At 38.4% G+C, this 20,235-nt stretch overlaps 1 protein-coding gene across 4 annotated transcripts in view; it reads left to right on the top strand.

Moving 5' to 3' along the window:
* Window positions 1–20,235, top strand: part of CACNA2D3 (calcium voltage-gated channel auxiliary subunit alpha2delta 3) — an 808,785-nt gene that overhangs the window by 753,535 nt on the left and 35,015 nt on the right. For all 4 annotated transcript variants that reach the window (XM_067043906.1, XM_067043907.1, XM_067043905.1 and 1 more), the window contains one exon: window positions 6,716–6,827. In XM_067043906.1, the coding sequence (XP_066900007.1) occupies window positions 6,716–6,827 (112 nt within the window). The remainder of the gene's footprint in view (window positions 1–6,715; window positions 6,828–20,235) is intronic.

Here is a 20,235-nt window from a genome sequence, read left to right as displayed (position 1 = left end):
TCCTCAAGGCTCAGTTTCCCCACAGTAAGCAAAGTAGAGAAAATAATAAAAAATATTTATCTCTTATCATTTGTGTGTATGTGTACATTTAATGGTAAGATAAATCATGATATATGCTGAGCATAGGACTGGAATATAGTAAGCCCTCAAAAATGGTAGCTGTAATTAATTCATGATATGTTAACTGTAAAAAAATGAAATATTGCCATTTGCAGCAGTATGGGTGGACCTAGATAACATTATACTTAGTAAAGTAAGTCAGACAGAGAAAGACAAATACCATACGATATCACTTATATGTGGAGTCTAAAAATAATACAAATGAATCTATATATAAAACAGAAAAAGACTCACAGACACAGGAAACAAATTTACGGTTACTACAAAAAAATGACAGCCCATTCACAGAAAGGCATAGAAAATACCTATGAAATTTAGTAATACAGCAAGAAAAACAATATGCAAAGTCGTATATACCCCCCAAAACCCCCCAATGGTTGGGGAGAAGGAGGATGTAGAGTTAAATCAGATCAGCAGTCAGGCCAAAGGGAAGTCAATAGGCAGGAACCAAAATAGGAAATAGGAAAACTTTCAAGTACCCCAAAGAAAATTTTACCTATAACATGAACCTGCTTTTGTTTAAAATTGTACATGATTTGAAAAAGAAAGATGAGAAGGAACTTACATAATGGGTGCTTGTTATCTTTTCCTAGTCATTTTTCTTATTTGGTTAGCATGTCCACAATTTTACTATTAGGGGTAAAAAAAAGGTACATGAGATTAAGTGAGAGAAAAGGAAGAAAGGTGATCAATAGAGGCCAAGAGAATGGATGGCAAGTTGGTTAGGTGGCTGCTCTCTGCAGCACCAGTGCCTGGGGACAAATCACCACTCCTTGTCAGTCAGGCTTTGAGCTCTGTTTCACCTAGAGGTGAAGTGCCCTGACCTTGGAGTCAGGCAGCCTTCCTCTGCCACTTGCTAGCTATGCAGTTCTGGACAAGTCGCTTGGTCTCTCTGGGCTTTGGTTTCCTTGCTGTCAACAGAGATAACAATAAACGTGATGTGGTTGTGAGCGGTGGATTAAACTGTGCATGCAAAGCCCACGTGCAAGATGGGGCACAGAGCGAGTCTCCAGTGTGGTGGGCGGGGCTCCAGTTTTGGGTGGTGGTGTCTCTTTTGGCGAAGACGTCTGGCTCTCTATGAGGAGTGTGCTCAGTGCTGGGGCAGCAGGCTGGTGGTCCTCAGTGGTTCACTTTCTGGCATTCCTCTCATTTCTCTTCATATCCAGATGCCTGCCCACCCTGGCTGAGGGGCTTTGGTGGTGAGCATGAGAGTGCACCCTCTTCATGCCAGCCTCCATTGCTGCTCGCCCCATTCTTACCTTGGCCTGCTTCCCTTCCCTGCTGCCATAGGCATCTGCCCTCACTCTTGCTCTGGTCCTTGACATGGACAATTAGTTGTAGAGTTTCTTTTAAGTGCCCATCCCTGTGATCTCCACTTAGACCAGTGGTTTTCAACCTGGGGGTGATTTTGCCTCTCAGGGGTCACTGCAGTGTCTGGAGACATTTTTGGTTGTCACAACTGGGAATGGGAGAGAGCTATTGGCATCCAGTGGTTAGAGGTCAGAGATGCTGCTAAACATCTTACAACACACAGGACAGCCCCTCACAACAAAGAATTATCTGACTCAAAATGTCAACAGTGCCACTCTTGAGAAACCCTGGTGTAGGGCAGGAGAGATGAATTAGGAAGGGGGATACGGTCTTGGCACTCATGACACTTACAGAAACTTGTGAAGGTTCCCATTCTGAAATTTCACATCCCTTCTCCCTTCTTCCCCCTCCAGCTTAGCTAAGAGGAATGATGTGATGCTTCAGGTCTCTGTTTTCTGTCTTAGGAGCTTTTTAAACAACCCTTAGTAGACAATTCCAAATCCTCTCACTCCATCGACAGACTGCACAAAGACCTTGTGAGATAGTTACATCATCTGCAAGTTGTGTGCCAATATATAGTGCTTTTTCCTTCCCAGAGAGCTGGCACTAGGTTCTCTTCAGATCCCTTCAACATATCTGAGAGGTGGGGACTGCTAGAATGTATCACTAAGCCTCTCTGAGGCACGTAAGTCAGACAGCTAATAGGAAATGGACTCGACCCCAAACCAAGGCCAGCCACCTCCGCCGGAGAACGGCGAGAGACGCACCTGGCTTTCTGTGAGTTCCAAGTTGAGCAAGCTGCTGCACGTGAATTGTCTCATTCAGACCTACAGCCCTCTGCTGGGCACGGCTATGACTTTTTCTATTTTATAGATGAAGAAACTGGTTCAGATGGTGAATGCACTCACCCACAGAGCTGCAATCATCTGAATCTTTGTTAGAGGTGAACGTGAATCTCAGACCCAGTGTAAGCAGGGTAAATTCCAAGCGCCATAACAATATTGCCTTGAGAGGTTTCTTCATTCTAAATTTACCCTTCCCTCCTAGATAAAGACCCTGAGCTGAGACATACATCTTTGTTTAACTAAAAATGGAATCCATAATTACACTGTTTATCTGCTTCATTTCCTTAATGAAGGGGACTGTGGAAGGCCATTTCTGCTTGATTATCACAAAGGTATCATTTTGGCGAAGCTGCACAAAGAGAATGGAGCTTGCTGGCACCCGATTATGAATGGGGGTGCATTCACAGAGACAAAAGAAGAGGAAAGCTTTTCAAATGGCAACTCTATTCATTCCTGTTTGTCTGCACATAATTACTGTGAACCCAAGTCAGTTATTCTCATCAGGGACATTTGTTGCTAAGGGAAAATTAAAGAAATCCAATTGTGTGGATGCTCCATTGGGTGCTTCATTGTGAGTGAGTGATAGGTTCTGGCGGCTTCAGCCTGAGACGTCCAGTATAACTGGGGTGGGAGGCAGACAGGGTGATGGCCAAGAGCCGAGGCTCTGGGATGTGACCATGTGCATGTGCATTTGGGCTGCATAACATAGTGGTGTGACTGTGGGCAAGCAGTTAACTTCATTTCTCTGAGTTTTAGTCTCTCCATCAGTAAAACAGGATAGCAGCAGGGCCTTGCTCACTGTGTGATGGTGAGGATTCTATCCATCAAAGGGTCTAGCACAGTGTTTGGCATGTAGTAAGCGCTTAGTGAGTATTGGCTGCAAAGGTGGTGGTGGTTGTTTTGCTATTTAGGTAATGATCGTGATGAGTCACTTTCTGTGGGACTCAAGGCAGGCTATGTCTGCTTTCTGAACTTCAGTTTTCCCTTCTGAGAAAATAAGGAATCAGTCTATCTGAGCTCCATGATGCTTGTGTACCTACACCTTTGTAAGATAATGAGTTTTAAATGCCTGAGAGTTAAAACAGTACCCATCAGATGACTGGCAGCCTTAGTTATTGGTTTGAAATTCCATAGATAAACAGTAATGACTAGCAAATATATGTGGTGTTTTCCATAGCGCTCCAGACAAAGAAAGGTCTTCATAATAAACCATGTTATTTAGATTAAATGTGGCCATGGTTTTATATGATAATTTGTGTGTTTCCCAAAAGTACCAAGCAACTTCCAGCCAATGTATAGTCATACTGCAAATAGAATCAACGGCTCATCACCACATCAGTACGGGTGCCCTACGGTTGTCAGAGGAATAAGAATTTCATCTCTAGAAAAGATCAGAGCCAAATGAGTCTCTCCATTGAGAGCGCTGGACTCATTCCATTGTAACTGGGCCCAGACAATTAGAATTAGGGATGGTGCAATTATCAGGGTTATTTAAATCATGTGTGCTGCCTATCTCAGCCTGCCCCAAAGACCTTTCTTCCTTTCTCTCATTGGCCAAACTTCATTAAGCAGTTAAATATATATACATGTGCTGGAGCCAGACGGCTCAAGTTCAAACTTTGGCTCTGCCACATACTCACTGGATGAATTTGGACAATTCACTTCAACCTCTCCTCCATTCACTAATCTCCAAAACAGAGATAACAATTGTTCTTACCTCACAGTTTGATTTTTTTTTAAAATTTTGTCATGTTGTACTGTTAAATAAATACATACATCTAAAGCAGAACAACATCTGGCATATAAATTTCTTAATAAATTTATCCATTACCATCATTGGGTTATTATATGCCGTCTGCATGCTGTGCCATATACACTTACAATCTGTGCTTTTGTTTACTTAATCTTTATTTCATTTCAGCTAACTGACTTTTTGAAAGTTAGATAAATTAAATATTAAAGGGAAGCTTCCCAAATTAGAAGTCAGTATTGTTTGCCATATAGAGAAATCAGTTGTAAAAATAAGAACCCTGAAAATAAACCATGTTATCATATTGTAGTCAGGTCCTCTGAGCTTCATGTTTGGCCTCCCTCGGGTAAAGGAGAAAAAAACAAATGATAGAAAGATGGAAGAAACTCCCTAGCATCAAACGAAGACATCTTCCTGACAAAAATCGAGGACACTGACAAAGAAATGGGAAGAGAATGATGTTCCCACCCAGCGCCTCTGTGTTGTTACTGTTGCACCTTAGCCGCCTGAAATGCCCTTTGCCTTCCACCCAAGGCAGGCAATTTGCCATTAGGGACCGAGAGCCTCCCATTTCCTTTGTCTGTGTTATTTGCCTGAAAAACACCATTCAAGAGAATTATTCATTTACTCAGCAAGCATGTAATGACACTTCCTATGAGGTAGCACCGAAGGCTCAGGGGATAGACAGTGTTCGGTACCTGGCCCTTTGCAGGCATGACGGAGTCAGGATCAGGGAGGCAGCCGTCTGCTTGCCATTCTAACCAAACAACAATGGCTCAAAAAGGCTGACAGTCTGAGGATTCAATGAAGTAGCCTTCACAGTAGAAGTGCTGCTGGCAGGAGGCACAAACACTTAAGTAGCCCTAGCAATGTACCAGCCACTTTTAGTAGATGAATTCATTTGATCTTCAAACAACCATGTGGAGTTGGTTCCCATTTTGCAGATGAGAACACTACAGTGTGGAGAAATTAAAAACCCACCTGATGCCATACAGCAGTGGTAGAATTCACAACACCCAGAATTTGTGCTCTTAGCTGTCAACACTACACAATTAGCCCAACTCCTGGCATGTAGATGGTAACATGAAGGCTGCTGGGGAGGGGGGCCACACATGTGTGTGAAAATATGCGTGTGTGTCACTCTGTTAAGAGTTGTACATGCATTAGTCTATTTATTCCTCAGAACAACCCTGTGAGTTAGCATGGGAATCTCCCCTTAATGTCAGTGACCAGTTCCTGAAAATCACGTTATGCATAAAAAGCTGACTGAGTCTACTTCCATTCGTTTTAAATAAGAAAAATTACAAGGTGTTATCTTCAACCCCAAACCCCCGACCAATTTCCTCAAAATAATTAAAGCTCAGTAGAAAGGCCTGTATATAAAAGAATCACGTTAGGATGCAAATGCTTAAAACATGGCTTCCTGATCACCCAACAATCATCTGCTTGTTACCAAACAGTTGTTTTGCATTCAGTAACCCTCTGATGGCTCACTTAGTGCCGGCAGCCTCCCTGATGGACATTCTACAAAACATCTACTGGTGGTTCTGACATCCAAACCAGTTGCATTTGGAATGTAACTGGAGACTTTGTTACAAATATGTATTTATATTTCTATATAAACATCAGCCAAAAACTTTATACAAAGTTTAGGTATTGGAAACCTATAAGCAAGCATTCTACCAGGAAAATGTTCATGAGTAGATCTCCTGTGAAGAGTACCTGTACTACTAGCATCTCCATTTTACAGATGAGAATACTGAGGATTAGCTAAAAGCAGTGAAGCAGGAATTTGTACTCCAAACTGCTCTGACTTTACCCTTAACCACTAGGCTATAGTATCTGTCATCATTATCGTCATCCCTAATGGCTTCATTAGAATGCTAGCTTTATTTTTGTTGTTGTTGTTGTTATTATTATTATTAATTGGCATTAGCACTCATTATGTTCCAAGTACTGCACTAAGTACTCAACATACATTATTTCATTGAAATCTCACATCAGCCTCTAGTAAAAGAACTATATTATTCCAATCTACAAATTTTAAAAAATTGAGACTTAGGTTTTGGAATTTGCCCACTGGACATAACTTGTTTAAGCTAATTAATCCACCACCAAGCCCTTACCAAGTACCTACTGTGTACTCATCCACATGCCAGGGTTATTTAGTACTATCTTACTGGACAAGGAACTTCATAATAGTAGGATTAGGTTCGTGGCTGTGTTTCAAAGACATTATGTATTTTACTATTCCATATTTCAATTTTGTTTCTGTAATGAAACCATGCAATTGTACCATGACCCTAAGTAATATGGTGTAACTTGTATTTTATACATTTATTCAGATGTATATATGTGTGTGTGTGTGTGTGTGTCGTTGTCACTGCTAAGTTCAAGTAAGCATGAGGTCAGAGACCTAGTGTCTGATGTTGTCCCAGAAAGTAGAATTCTTGTGATGCATAAATGATAGTTGATCACGCCAGCAGAACTGCTTGAGGAATTATAGCTTATAGAGTTGCTTGGCAGATGAAATCACTTGACTAATTAGAAAATAATGCATTATGCCGTGCCTAGAAAAATCCCAGAGCATCAGGAGCAGAACTGCGTTCTGACTTACTGGGGGCTGCCAGTCACAACAAAGTCTGTGCGGTGTATTCTTTACCTTTTTTTTTTTTCCTTATTCCTACAGCCCAGAAATTGAAACAGACCCTGGAGCCTTGTGATACTGAATATCCAGCGTTCGTCTCTGAGCGCACCATCAAGGAAACCTCAGGGAACATTGCTTGTGAAGACTGCTCCAAGTAAGCACCCCCTGCCCCTTTCTGGTCAGTATAGAACTTTTCCAGATAGGCCAGTGCGGCTGACATGCATAGGATTACGTTGAGAGCTGGAAACATGGCTGCCCTCTTGTGTGAGGAAGTATTTCCATCAGCTTGGAAGAAACATCACTTGGCTTTACTAGAGAGATCATTTAGAGTTTGGGAAACATTCAAATGTACGAAAATACATCCTAGAATATAAGAGCTTTTTAGTCCAGTTGGTAGATTGGTGGAAAAAGTCCTGATTGGTTTTTTTTCCCAGTTGACAGTTGGCAATTTCAGCTATTTGGGGAAATTTCTCAGGTGTTTTTATTGAAGGCACCAAGCCTTCAGGATTCACCCAAATCTGACATATTGGAAATGATTTCTTGGAGGCTTAATATGAGTGTCCCTGATTACTAATGAGGTCAGGCCTCTTTCACTGGTTTTATTGGTCATTTGGGGTCTCTGGCCTCTTCATTCCTGTTGGCAGTTCTCTACTGGGTGGTGGATCTATTCTTACTGATTTGGGCATTCTTTCGTTTCATGTATGATTTCTTTGCAGTTCTCTGCTCTGTATATGTGTCTTATTCCTTGGTCTATCTCTTCACTTTTTATAGAATTCTATAGATGAATCTAAAATGTTTTTAAATTTTATTTTAATGTAGTCTAATTTATTCTTATTTTCTTCTTTAATTTGTACATTTTGTGCCTTGTATCAGAAAGTAGTGTCTGCCCTAATGTAATAAATATATTCTCATATATTTTTATTCTGAACACTTTAAAGGGTTGCCTTTCACATTAGAACTTAAATCCCTCTGGAATTTACTTGTGTGAGTGTCATGAGATAGGGTCTAATTTGGTCCTTTTCCATATAGTTGGTCTGTTAACCAGAACTTTATATTGAGTACTTTTTATTTTCCAATAGATATATTATGACATCTGTGTCATGGGCTGAATTCCCATCTATTTGCAGATCTGTGTTCAGGTTTTATGGTTTGCCAAAACCTGTGTCAACACCATATCTCTTTAATTATTATATCTTTGTAATGTGACTTGATAGCCAGGAGAACAAATCTTTTTCTTATTCTTCTTCTAAATCAACTTGACTATTCTTGCCTGTTTACTCTTTTGTATTAATTTTAGAATCAGCTTATTAATTTTGATGAATTATGCTAGGGTTTTGATTAAAATTGCTATAAGTTATAGATTAATTTGAAGATAAGTGCTATTTTTAAAGATACTGGACCTTCCCACTTATAAGCTGAATATCTCTCTTTATTTACATACCTATCAATACAGTTTTATAATTTTATGTTAGATTTATACCTAAGCAGCTTATGGTTTTTTGCTATCAGAAATGGCATATGTTTAAAACTACATTATCTGATCGGTAATTGCTAACATATGAGAAGCTCACTGATTTCTGTATGTTAAATATCCTGCATCCAACTACTAACTGCTCTTTTAGATCTAATAGTTTGTGTATGGGTTCTCTTGGATTATAGGAAAATATAAATAATATAAAATTTATCATTGTAACTATTTTTAAGTGTACAACTCAAGGGCATCAAGCACATTCCATTGTTGTGCAACCTTAATTATTATCCATTTCCTAAATTGCTATGAGTTTTTGGTAACCATTTATTAGGTTAAAGAAAACCTCTTCAAGTGTACTTGTTGCTCTGGTTGTTACTGTTTGAAACTTGAATGGATGTTAAAATTTATCAAAAATTTTTTCTACATCCATTATTAAAATAATTTTAATTTTTAAATATGTTGTTACATTCATATAATTAAAAAAATTTTAAGTCATGAACTATATCATATATATTATAAATATCTTTAATAGTAGATGGGTTATCTAATATAAAAACATACTTGCTTTCCCAGGATGGACTTTCATTGTCATGATTACAAAAAACAGAAAACAAAAACCATATTACTAGATTCATTTGGTCATATTATATTGTGAACATTTGCATCTGTGCTCAAAAAGGAGAGTGTACTATACTTTCCCTTACTTGTCCTGTCATTTGGCTTTGCTGTTAAGGTCATTTTATTGTCACAAAATTACCTGAAGAGTCTTCTTTCTTTCTCTAATATCTTTAACATTTTGTGTGAGATTAAATTATCTTTCTTGTAGATTTAGTAAAACTACCCATAAAACTGTCAGTGACTGATGGGTTTTTGCTTATTTGTTTGTTTTTGTATGTGAGTAAATTTTCAGTCACTCAGTTTCCTTAGTGGTTAGATAATATCTCTTTGGAATTTCCTTTTTTTTTTTTTTTTTTTTTTTTTTTTTTTTGCGGTACGCGGGCCTCTCACTGTTGTGGCCTGTCCCGTTGCGGAGCACAGGCTCCGGACGCGCAGGCTCAGCGGCCATGGCTCACGGGCCCAGCCGCTCCGCGGCACGTGGGATCTTCCCGGACCGGGGCACGAACCCGTGTCCCCCACATTGGCAGGTGGACTCGCAACCACTGCGCCACCGGGGAAGCCCTCCATTTCTTTTTTAAAATGATTTTGGTGATTATATTTCTGAGAAAATTGCCTGTTTCATCTCACTCTTCAAGTTTATTGCATACATTTGTAAATAGTGTTCTCTTTTCATTAAAAATGTTACCGTATTTGTGAGTTTGCCCCTTTTAAATCACTCTCTCCTTCTTCCCCTGTCTCCCTCCTTTCCTCTCTCCCTCCCTCTCCATACTGGTGCAGATAGGTTTGTTTTGTTTTCTTTCCAAAGAACCATCATTTAGTTTGTTTCATTCTCTCAGTTGCTTTCACTTTCTATTTCATTTATTTTGCTTCTTACCTGTATCATTAACCTTTCTTCTATCTCTTTGGGATTTACCCTGTTTTTTATTTTCTACGATTTTGTGTTTGATGCATAACTTTTTCAATTTCATTTTTCAGCTTCATTTATATATATTTTATATATATATATAAACTTTCTACATTCCAGTTTATCTTTGTAGGTTTAATATAGAGTTTCATTGTTATTCAGCAATAACAATTTTCTAACTTTCACCATTTTTTTGATCTGTAAATTTTTAAATAGTGTTTTAAGATTTCCTAATATATGGGTTTTGAGGCTATCTTTTTTTTTATTATTGATATCCAATTAAATGACATAATGGTCTGTATAACACATGTGTTTTAGTACGTGTGGAGACTTGCTGTATATTCTAGTATTTGTCCCCATGTTTTTGAAAGCAAGTTTTATTCTCTGAAAGCTGAGTATAGGGATTAATATGCATCCATTGGATCAGGTGTGTTTATGTGTTTCAAACTTTTTTTTTCTTGGTCTGTTTTAGATGTCAAGCTCTCACCAGGCTTATGGATTTTTCCATTACTTCATGTCATTCACTCTGTTTTGCTTTCTATATTATGAAGCTATATTACCATGGCTATTTCTGTTCAAGACTGGTGTAGCTTCCTAATAAATCATTCCTTTTATCATTGTGTAATAACACTCTTTACATGAAAGTCTTTATGCTTTAATGCCTATTTTGTTTGATAATAGCATAGGATTAGTAATTCTTCTTTAGGTAATATTTTCTAGGCATATTTAGCCCTTTCCCTCCATTTTCAAGTGTTTTGTTTTTTTGTCATTTTGCATTAGGATTTTGTATTGTAAATAGAATATAACTGGATTTGAAATTTTATTATCTCTATTATTGCAGATTTAATCTTTTAAAATTTATTTTGCTTACCAGTAAGTTTTTATTTATTTCTATTTTCATTTTATGTTTTCTCTTCCCCATGCTTTTTTTCTTTTCTTTCTTTCTTTCTCCCTCTTTTCTTTCTTTACTTTTCTTTCTTTTTTGCCTTCTGTTGTATTCATTCTGTCCTCTCCATTCCCCTTTTTCCCTTACCAGTATACTAGCGTATACTAGCAAAGTATACACTCTGTTCTTTTGCTAGTTACCCTTAACCTTTTAAACATTTCAATTGGTCAGGATCTCTTCCTTCCTCCAGAACAAACAAAACCTTAGAACCTCTAACCCGGATTACATCTCAGCTCTTTCATGTAGTATTTTCTAACATTTTAGTTCTACTGTGTTCTCAACCTACCAAATATTTTATTACTGTTATTGCTGCCTATAGTAAATGAGATATTTACCAAGTTGTTTACTTACCATTGCCTTTGTTTTTAACCATTGTTTTTGGTTCTACAGTACATTAGAAGTTATTTTCAGGAATGATCTGGGAGTGATAAATTATCTCATTCTTTATTTGAAATTTCTTATTTAATATGTACTCTGCAGTGATAATTTAACTTCATACTATCTAAATTGATACTTTGAAGATCCTATTCCATTGTCTTATGACTTTTAGGTTTGTACCTTTATAAGTAGTCTGGCTTTTCATTCCCCTCTGATGGCTTTTAAAGTGTGTCTCTTTAATGTTCTGAAGTTTCACTGAAGTGTATTTAGATTTAAATGTGTTTCTGTTTGTGTACTTTATTCTACATAATTTCCTTAAGCATATTAGAGTTCACTAATTTCCTTTTGATTGTGTCTAGTCTGCTGCTTAAAGAGTCCATTGAGATTTTTTAAAAATACTGCATTCTCTTTTTAAATTGAAGTATAGTTGATTTACAATACTATATTAGTTTCAGGTGTGCAAAGAATCATTGAGATTTTAATAAGGTTGTCTTTTTTATTTCTAGAAGTTTTATTTGCTTATTTTAAAATTCTGTATATTTTTTATATAAAGTCTTATTCTTAAGTTTTTATAACCATTAATAAAGGCTTTTTAAGATTATTTTAATAGTTTAAATTTTGAAGGTACCAATCCTGTTGTTTTTTGTGTCTACTTTCTTTCCTGGTTGATTAGTTTCTCATGTGTTTTGTCATTTTTTACTGTGAGCTGATCTTTGCTATTGATTATTTTTGTGGGAACAGAATAGAGACCGAGTGTCTCTTCACAGTAGATTTACAATTGGGCTTCAATCATGTATCCTATTGCTATTGACTGCCCAGAAGTAATTGTTATGTTTTTGTAATGAGGAGTCCCTTTATCATATAATTACAGTAAATATTTTTCCTAAGCAGCATGTAGTTTACGCTTAAATTTTGATTTCTCACACTAACATTGTTTTACCCATTGAGAGCCCCAGACAGTACCAGATTATCAGGTTTTTTACACTTAGTTATAAACGTGCAAGTTGGCTTTTAGTGTCTTTTCTTGTAAGTTCCTTTGTATTTAAACACACTTGTTTTGTTTTACTATTTCATCCAGCATGTCTAAGTGTTTAGAGCAGAATAGCTTCTGTATTTGCCCAGTCCACCATGTCATAGTTTACTACATCAGCTGAGGACTTTAGAGCCATCAGAGGAAAGCACTGAAGTATAGTGGTTTAGTGCTGGGGCTATGGAATCAGAGGGTTCAGAGTGTGAGTCCTAACTCCATTAATTGCTAATTGTGTAACCTTGAGTAAAAACCTAAGTTCTCTGAAATTCAACTTCTTCTTGAGTAATTTGGAGGATAATAATGGTAAGCATATCATAGACTTTTTATAAGAATTAAGTGGGAAAATTTATGTTGTGAATTTAGCATAATGCTTGGAAGAGAGTAAGTACTCAATAAATGGCCACACTTAACACAGGCATAATACCATACCAACTTAATATAAAAAGTTTTTAACATCCATAAGCCATTCTGTTGAAATGTAAATGTTCCTTTTCAAAGTCTAACATCACTTCACTACTATAGAATTCCCTGGAGAAAGAGGTAATTCAGATGACCAAAGTTCACGTATTACTTAAGTATTGTTGACTATTCATGGCTCTGTGAAGTGGAGGCTACTGGTTTTATAATGATCTTGAACCTTTTTTTAAAACTATTTATTTATTTATTTGACTGCACTGGGTCTTAGTTGTGGTGTGCAGGATCTTTTAGTTGCAGTGTGTGGGATCTTTAGTTGTGGCATGTGAGATCTTTAGTTGTGGCATGCAGGATCTAGTTCCCTGACCAGGGATCAAACCCAGGTCCCCTACATTGGGAGCACAGAGTCTTAATCGCTGGACCACCAGTGAAGTCCTGATTATGAACCTTTTTGAGCAGAGAGATATTATCTCCCCAGTTATCATAACTACAAACTCCATGAGGTGGCCAATATCTCTTAGCAAATGATAGGCAATCATATTTAGTAGAGTAAGTTAGGTTTCTCATTTCCATTCTAAGTGAGAAAACAAATAGAACCAAGATGGACAACTGCTAGGGCAAGCAGTATTTTTCCTTGTTGACTTGTAGTTAGAAACCAAAGATATGAATGCTGCTTGATGAAAATAAGTGACCTAAAGGTTTCAAACTAAAGAGAAGACTACCTTTCATTCAATGGGAGGTTAATATGTTCTTGCTACAGCCCGGAAACTTGTGTAGGTGCTTTGGGGAAGCCAAGGACGAATAAGATAATGAAGTTGATGCTGAAGGTATTTTTACCCTCCATGCCTAGTCTTTTTCAGAGTTGAAATTCCACACTGGGTTGAAGCCTTGGGAAGATTTTGCTTTCAAAGCTTTATTTTAAGACCACCACCCAGCAGCTCCATTATAAACTATGGAGGCAAACAGTAAAGGCTCTGGGGTCTGAGTGAGGAGAGGGACAGGGGCTTGTGCTTTTCCTTTCTTTTTTAGTAAATTTTTTATTGACATATAACATATACAGAAAAGTGTACAAATCGTAAGTTTGTCGCTTGATTAGTTTTCTCACAAAGAGGACACCTCTATGTAACCAGCATGCAGGCTAAGAAGTGAAAGAACATCATCAGCCCTCTAAGAAGCCCCCCAACTACCCTCTTCTGGGTGCAACCCCACTTACCATAATATAACCACTCTCTTGATTTCTCACATCACAGATTGGCTTCACCTGTTTCTAATGTCTAATTTGTGAGATGACAATTTAGTTTTTAAGATATGAGTGCTGATACATAAATTACCTTGAAGGATGTTTCTAAGGAATTTGCCTGGAAAGCAAAATAGGTCTTTAGGGAAAAAAATTAAAGATAACTTAGGACTTCAGTGAACATTTCTTGATTGTGAATTATATCCTAGACACTGGGCTACACTGTGGGGAGACAGCAATGAATGAGGCACACATGGTTCCTTCCTCATGGAGTTTACAAGGAAGTAACTAGGCAATGTCAACACTCCCTGCTTCATGCCAGGATTAGAGAGTAAATGTCACACTGGAGCACAGAAGGGAGGCTTGGAGTGATCAAGAGAGTCTTCCTGGAAGAAGTAGCATCCAATATAAGACCACCAAGTATGGAGGAGTTAGCAAGTAGGAGTATCCAGGTAGGGGGAAGAGCCTTATGGAGGCAAAAGAAGTTGTGGTTTGTTCCACAAATGGTTGGAAGTTCAGGGAAGCTGGAACACAGAGGTGGGGGTGAGGCAAGATGAGAGAGGAGGCAAAGAATGAGTAAGGCCCCAATCGTATTGCCTCTTTGATCCTGTTGCAGAGTACTAGTCCTTTGAAGGACTTCACATGCTACCCTGACACCCGTATGGAACAACTGAGAAGTTTTAAGGAAGGGAGAAAAAATGATCAGTTTCCAGATGATGGGAGAAATAACAGCAGTAATGGTGACATGGCACTGACCTTTGAAGCAGAAACTCCTGATTCAGACAGGCCATTTGCTGCACCTCTGAATGTACCCCTCCCAGCATGCACACCCTGGTCCTAACAGAGCAAACTCATCTGTTTCTTCTTCTTCCTCCTCCTCCTCCTCTTCTCCTCCTCCTCCTCTTTTAGAGATTAGAAATTGACAGGTTGGCTGGGGTGAGTAGTTAAATGAGAAGTCGATTCATGACTATTTTTCTTCCTAATGCGAAAATTTTTGTGAGACTTTGTTATAAAATTATGATATGATGCTCATATCAATCTAAATAGACTCATAAAGAATAGTCTCATTGAAGGCTTTTGAAGGATTGAACTCTTTTATTCTTGTGTTTTGCATATCCCATTCATGCTGGCTTTCCTTTCTCCATTTTATGAAATAAAATTAATTAGAAGATATATGTGAGTATTTATCAAAGAATGAAGGTAACATTTTGTATGAGCTTTATATTCTTGGAATGCAATATGTCAATGAGGAAAATAATGTTATTTGACTTTTGTCAGCTTTCCTTTCTTTATGGCAGGTAGAGTTTTCAGTACAGTGGCCAGCAGGTTTGGTGGCAACCAGACAGCTCAATTTGCCTATCTGCTTTACATTCATTGCCTGTAGAAATTTGTCAACCTTTACCTGGAAAGAATGAGATTTTGCAGGACTAGTTCTCTAAGACAGTTACTAATTTTTGACCAGCTTTGTAGGTAACTTCAGGTCAGGGGCAGTGACATTCAAAAATAACACAATTCTACAGTATTTGGCGATGAGTGAGTTGGAAACTGAGTTTGGTGAAAATTACAGTATTTCAAAAATTATGCACTAAGATCTTTTTCAAAGAAAAACATCTCGCCTCCCGCAATGGAACATATAAAGCTGTGTCCTTTACAAACCATTTTCAAGGCAGCGATTACTTTCCTCCACAAGCAATGGCAAACCATAGAGCAACAATCCCAAAGGACTGTGCACTTCCCACGGGAACGTGCTTCGTGTGGCAGTTTGCTCGTGGACTGTCATTAACAATCTTCCCATCTCTCAGAAGACATCAGATTACCTTGGTGCCTAAACATCTTGCTGGAACTCAGGAAATTATGTCAGGTGGTTCTAGCCATCAGAGATCTTTGAAGACTGGCTGCTCCCAACTCCATCTCTGTGTCCAGTTTCCAGAATCCCTTGTTGGCTTTATATGGAAAAAACATCAAGAGGTGACTCGGTTGCTCTAAATAGAAACCTTCACAGTGGCAACTCCAAAAGTGGACATTTATCTGTCTATATCATAGACAGATATATTATAACAGAGGGACAGTATGCAATGTTTAAAAAAGGATTTTCAAAAATATAGGGTTTATTAAGAATGCAGGAGCCTAAAAGAAAATAAGAATTTACATAAGAATGTCATTAGGGTTGGTGGTTTGGCTGTGTTAACCAATAATTTTCGTCATTCAATATCCCACTGATTATTAAATTAATCTGTTATTCAAACAGCAGTCTAAAACAACTCAGCCCATATTTTCTGGGCATTTGTGACTGTCAACAAGCTTAACAAAATTGGATATCTAAAAAGAATGCAGTGTTTTAACTACTTTCCAGTACATTGCTTTTTTTCTTGTTACCCCCCTCGCCCTTTGCTGAGAAAGGGATCCACAAATGTTCCCTTGGAATGAGAATCAATTGCTGAGTTAAACACTTATAACCAATTTAAAAAATAATTAATCAAGAATGAAATTAAACGTGTCACATTTTTAATGCCAGAGCTTTAAAATTCTTGTCACACGTCAGTGCTGGCAAGATATTAATTTCTAAATCAAATTAGATTAGATTTTTATGTTGTTGTTTTGTGTGTCTATGTGTGTGTCCTTGGTTTTTTTTTTTTTTTTTTGGTAGTATTACTCATCACTTTTCATAAGAATTATGTTGCCATCAGTTTCACTTTGGGATCTGCACACAAGTTTTGCTCATCTTCCTGGAAGCCCCAAAAGCTGTGGCTACACTTTTCTTCTCTCATCACTTCTCCCCACGCGCCTTTCATTTATCCACTAAACTGAAAGAAAGTAATTGCTCTCGAAGCTGTGTTGACATGTTTCGTGGGCTACAGTTCAGAGAACCATAGTTCAGGGATTCCATTTTCCTACAAACGACTCCAATTTCCTGTTGAGGGCTTATGCTGGGGGGGTGATTTACCGCAAATTCTTCAGACTGTTCTCAGTGAATGCCCTGCAGGTGTTCCTACCAAGTGGATCTTACCAAGTGTACAACCTGTATAGTGGACCCACTGCATAAAGGGGACGTGGTGTCTTCCTGGAGTAAAGACTAAGAGGATGGGCTCTGGGATTAGGCTGCAATCTGGGCTACAGCACTTAACCATGCAAAGATTTTAACCAGTTATTTAAATATTGTAGGTTTCAGTCTGCTCATCTCTGAAAGGGGTATAATACCTGTCTCATAGGATCTGTATGTGGGATTTAAAAAAAACTACAGCCCTCATATTTATCACAGTGCCCAGCACAGAGTAAATACTTTATAAACTGGAGATATTTTTATAGAGCACAGTCCACAAACCCATCTGTGTTGACAGTGTTGTAGGAAAACCACAGAACTCCAGTCAGTCCCCTCTTCTAGATTTCTTAGCCTGGAAGGTAAAACTAATAGTTTCAATCAGAGAAAGTTGTTGGTGAGGTTTTTGCTCCAATGAGATTGTCCTAGATAATATAGATCTTGGAGTTTTGCCACTTCCTGGATCTACTTGAACTCTTGGTTCATGAAAAATTTGGAATTCTGAGTTAGGGACTACACATATTCAATAGTGATCAGATACTTCATTACACAAATTAGATACAGACTTTGCCAACGGGAATACATTAGTGTAATGAATAATATAATTTGTAGGTGTTAAAATGTAACCGTTTTTAACCACTTAATTTGCAAGCATACACTAATTTGTTGAAATACTTTTGTATCTCCTGCTCTATAGATTCTTGCCAAACTACTGTACTCAATCTTGTTTTAAACGTGTAAATAAATATGATTCAATTTCCCATGAAATAATCATTGGCCCTTTTATACTGTCTTAGTTTAGTTCTAAACAAGACAACCTTCCTACTCTGCAGTGAAATTAGCACCAAGGGTCAAGCTCTTCCCTTTGGAGATTGAGGGTTGTGCACCTTATTTTTCTCCAGGTTTTCCCTTGGTGTTGTTTACTCTCTTAGATCTAGCCATGTTGGCTGCTAATGAGCAGAACATAGATCACCGAAATCAAAATAGTTCCTATACCTTTGAATTTCTATTTGTTTATTTATTTATTTATTTTTGGCTACACTGGGTCTTCGTTGCAGTGCACGGGCTTCTCATCGTGGTGGCTTCTCTTGTTGTGGAGCACGAGCTCAGTAGTTGTGGCTTGCGGGCTCTAGAGCGCAAGCTCGGTAGTGCCAGTGGCACACGGGCTTAGTTGCTCCATAGCATGTGGGATCTTCTGGGGCCAGGGCTCGAACCCGTGTCCCCCGCATTGGCAGGCGGATTCTTAACCACTGCACCACCAGGGAAGTCCTCCCCTTGAATTTTACAGTGTCAAGCCCATGCATCTCAGATGGTGGTATAGGAATAAATTTTGGATTCTAAAAGCAATTTCTTTCCATCACAAAATATTTAAAATATGATTGTATCAAGTATAAAAGTTTTTCAACAATTTGTCATATAATGTTAATGACCTGCCACTCATTCCTTAATAAAGAGCTACCTTCTTTTCATATTATGGTATGGAGCTAGGCTTGAGTAATTTAATATTAACTCTTACAATGAACAACCTAGTTAGTGCTGTATGTTTCGTTTACTAAAAACATCTTGGCTTTAAACTTTAAAAAGGAGGAGGGGGAAGTAAATGCTTATCTTGGGAGCTTTATTTTGGATTGTTGCAACATCGCCAGAAGATGAAAATGTGGCCCATAAACATTAGAATAATTGGGATTAAAACCTCTGATTGATTTTTGTACCATTTCTTCTGAGTCTCAGTTCAGTGAAGCACTTTACTGGAGACAGGATTTCACTGATTCTCTTTCTCAGTTGCTTAAAGGAAAATAGTGCCCTATTTCCAGAAGCAGCCATGATTACAACTCTGAGGCTCCAGATAGAATGGCCATTGTTGTGTAGATGTTACTATCTTTACTTGCTCTTTGATAAGCCATATTTGGAGCGGTTTTAGTACAGGAAATGTTGTAAATTACTGTTTTTCCTCGAGAGTCCATGATGCAAAATGAGAGGGGCACATGTCTGTAATGACTAGGCAGGTCTCTACCTGACATGAATTAGTCTCACAACAATTTCCCATTTGTACATTTCTTAATGTGTGGGAAAGCTGGGTGGGAGCACATGTAACTTTGGCTGGGCTCACAACACAGTGAGGCTTTCCTCTTCCATGCCAGAGGGTAGGAGACCAGCAGAGCCGAGGAGTATTTTTAGAATGTTTATTTGCATGCAGAATGGAGGAGTGCAGAGATGCATCCACACTATTGACGTTTGAGAGTGGCCTTTCTGCAGTGCATTGTCTCCATCCTGATGGCTATTTGCTGTGTGACGCCCACCACCCCTACCTCAAAGAGCAGTCTGTGTTCCTCCCTTGGGCTTCCCAGTGCTGCACCTGAAGTGGCTTAGCAAGTTGCCAAAACTATAGATGTGTGTTTATTAATTCTCTAGCTTACCCTCCATTTGTTTAGCTTGGAAAGAGTTTATATATTCCTGTGGGTATTAAAAACCCATCTGATGTATTAAAGGAGCTCAAAGGATCAAAGAAGAAATGCTTCTTGAAATGCAGCATGTTGAATGTAGACATAAAACTTCTAAACACAAACCACTTTTTCAAGAGACATTTTGCACACTGAAGAAGGAAATTCATTTTTTAATCGTCAGCTTTTCTTTAGGACTTGGATTTTCTCTTTTTCTTCAGGTGACCTTCACTCCCCTCCTTTTAGGATTGCTCATGATTTTGACAAGAAGACCCCTTGACAACATAAGGCTAAGAAAGGCACTCATCTCAATACAGTTTTCATGCCTAGGAAGATGTCACCCAAGATCCTTAGCAAACACAGCAGCCCCTGGCACCTCTGTGCATTTGGAAGAAAAATGGGTGGAGAGGGTACAAGATGAGACTAAGAATCACTCATGATCCGCAGTAATTAGAGGTGTGGATGATCTAAGTCAGAAGGAAGTGGGAGAAATTCTTAGGCTAGAATCTTTATGTCAGATGCTTCTCAAACAAAACACTACTATACTGACTTATGGAAAACAAATTATGTATTTTGCAAATGATTCCATTTCTACTGAAGTACTTGCCCTGCAATCTTGGATTATTTTGGTAGATCCAGGCCTATATGAGAATTCATGTGTGATTACTGTTTATTGAGTGTCTACTTTATACCAAGAGCTTCATGTTCATTTCCACCTTTTTCATTTCATCTGCATTTTACCAAGTAGGAATCTGAGGCTCAGAGGAGTTAAGTCTTCTAACTGGTGTTATAAAGCTACTGAGTGCCAGATCTGAATTGAGTCAAGGTCTGCCTGACTGTGAAGCCTGAGAGAGAATTCCTGTGGCATCCAGATGAATGCCTCCCTGTCATGGTACCAAGTCACCTGTGTAGCCACATGTCAGACTGAGTTCATCTCATGGTCAATGTTTGCTTTGAAAACTGACAATTTCACCATTCACTTGACCTACGGGAAGAAGTCTACGAACGTCCACTTGGACAAGAGCCATATGCTTCCTGAATGCCAGTTTCATGCAAATCTCCATCGGACCTACTTGGAGGTTCTCT

The sequence above is a fragment of the Kogia breviceps genome, chromosome 10 (assembly GCF_026419965.1).
Source record: "Kogia breviceps isolate mKogBre1 chromosome 10, mKogBre1 haplotype 1, whole genome shotgun sequence".
NCBI classification, from domain to species: Eukaryota; Metazoa; Chordata; class Mammalia; order Artiodactyla; family Physeteridae; genus Kogia; species Kogia breviceps.
Note: the sequence above shows the minus strand (reverse complement) of the source record. Positions and strands in the feature narration are given on the sequence as shown.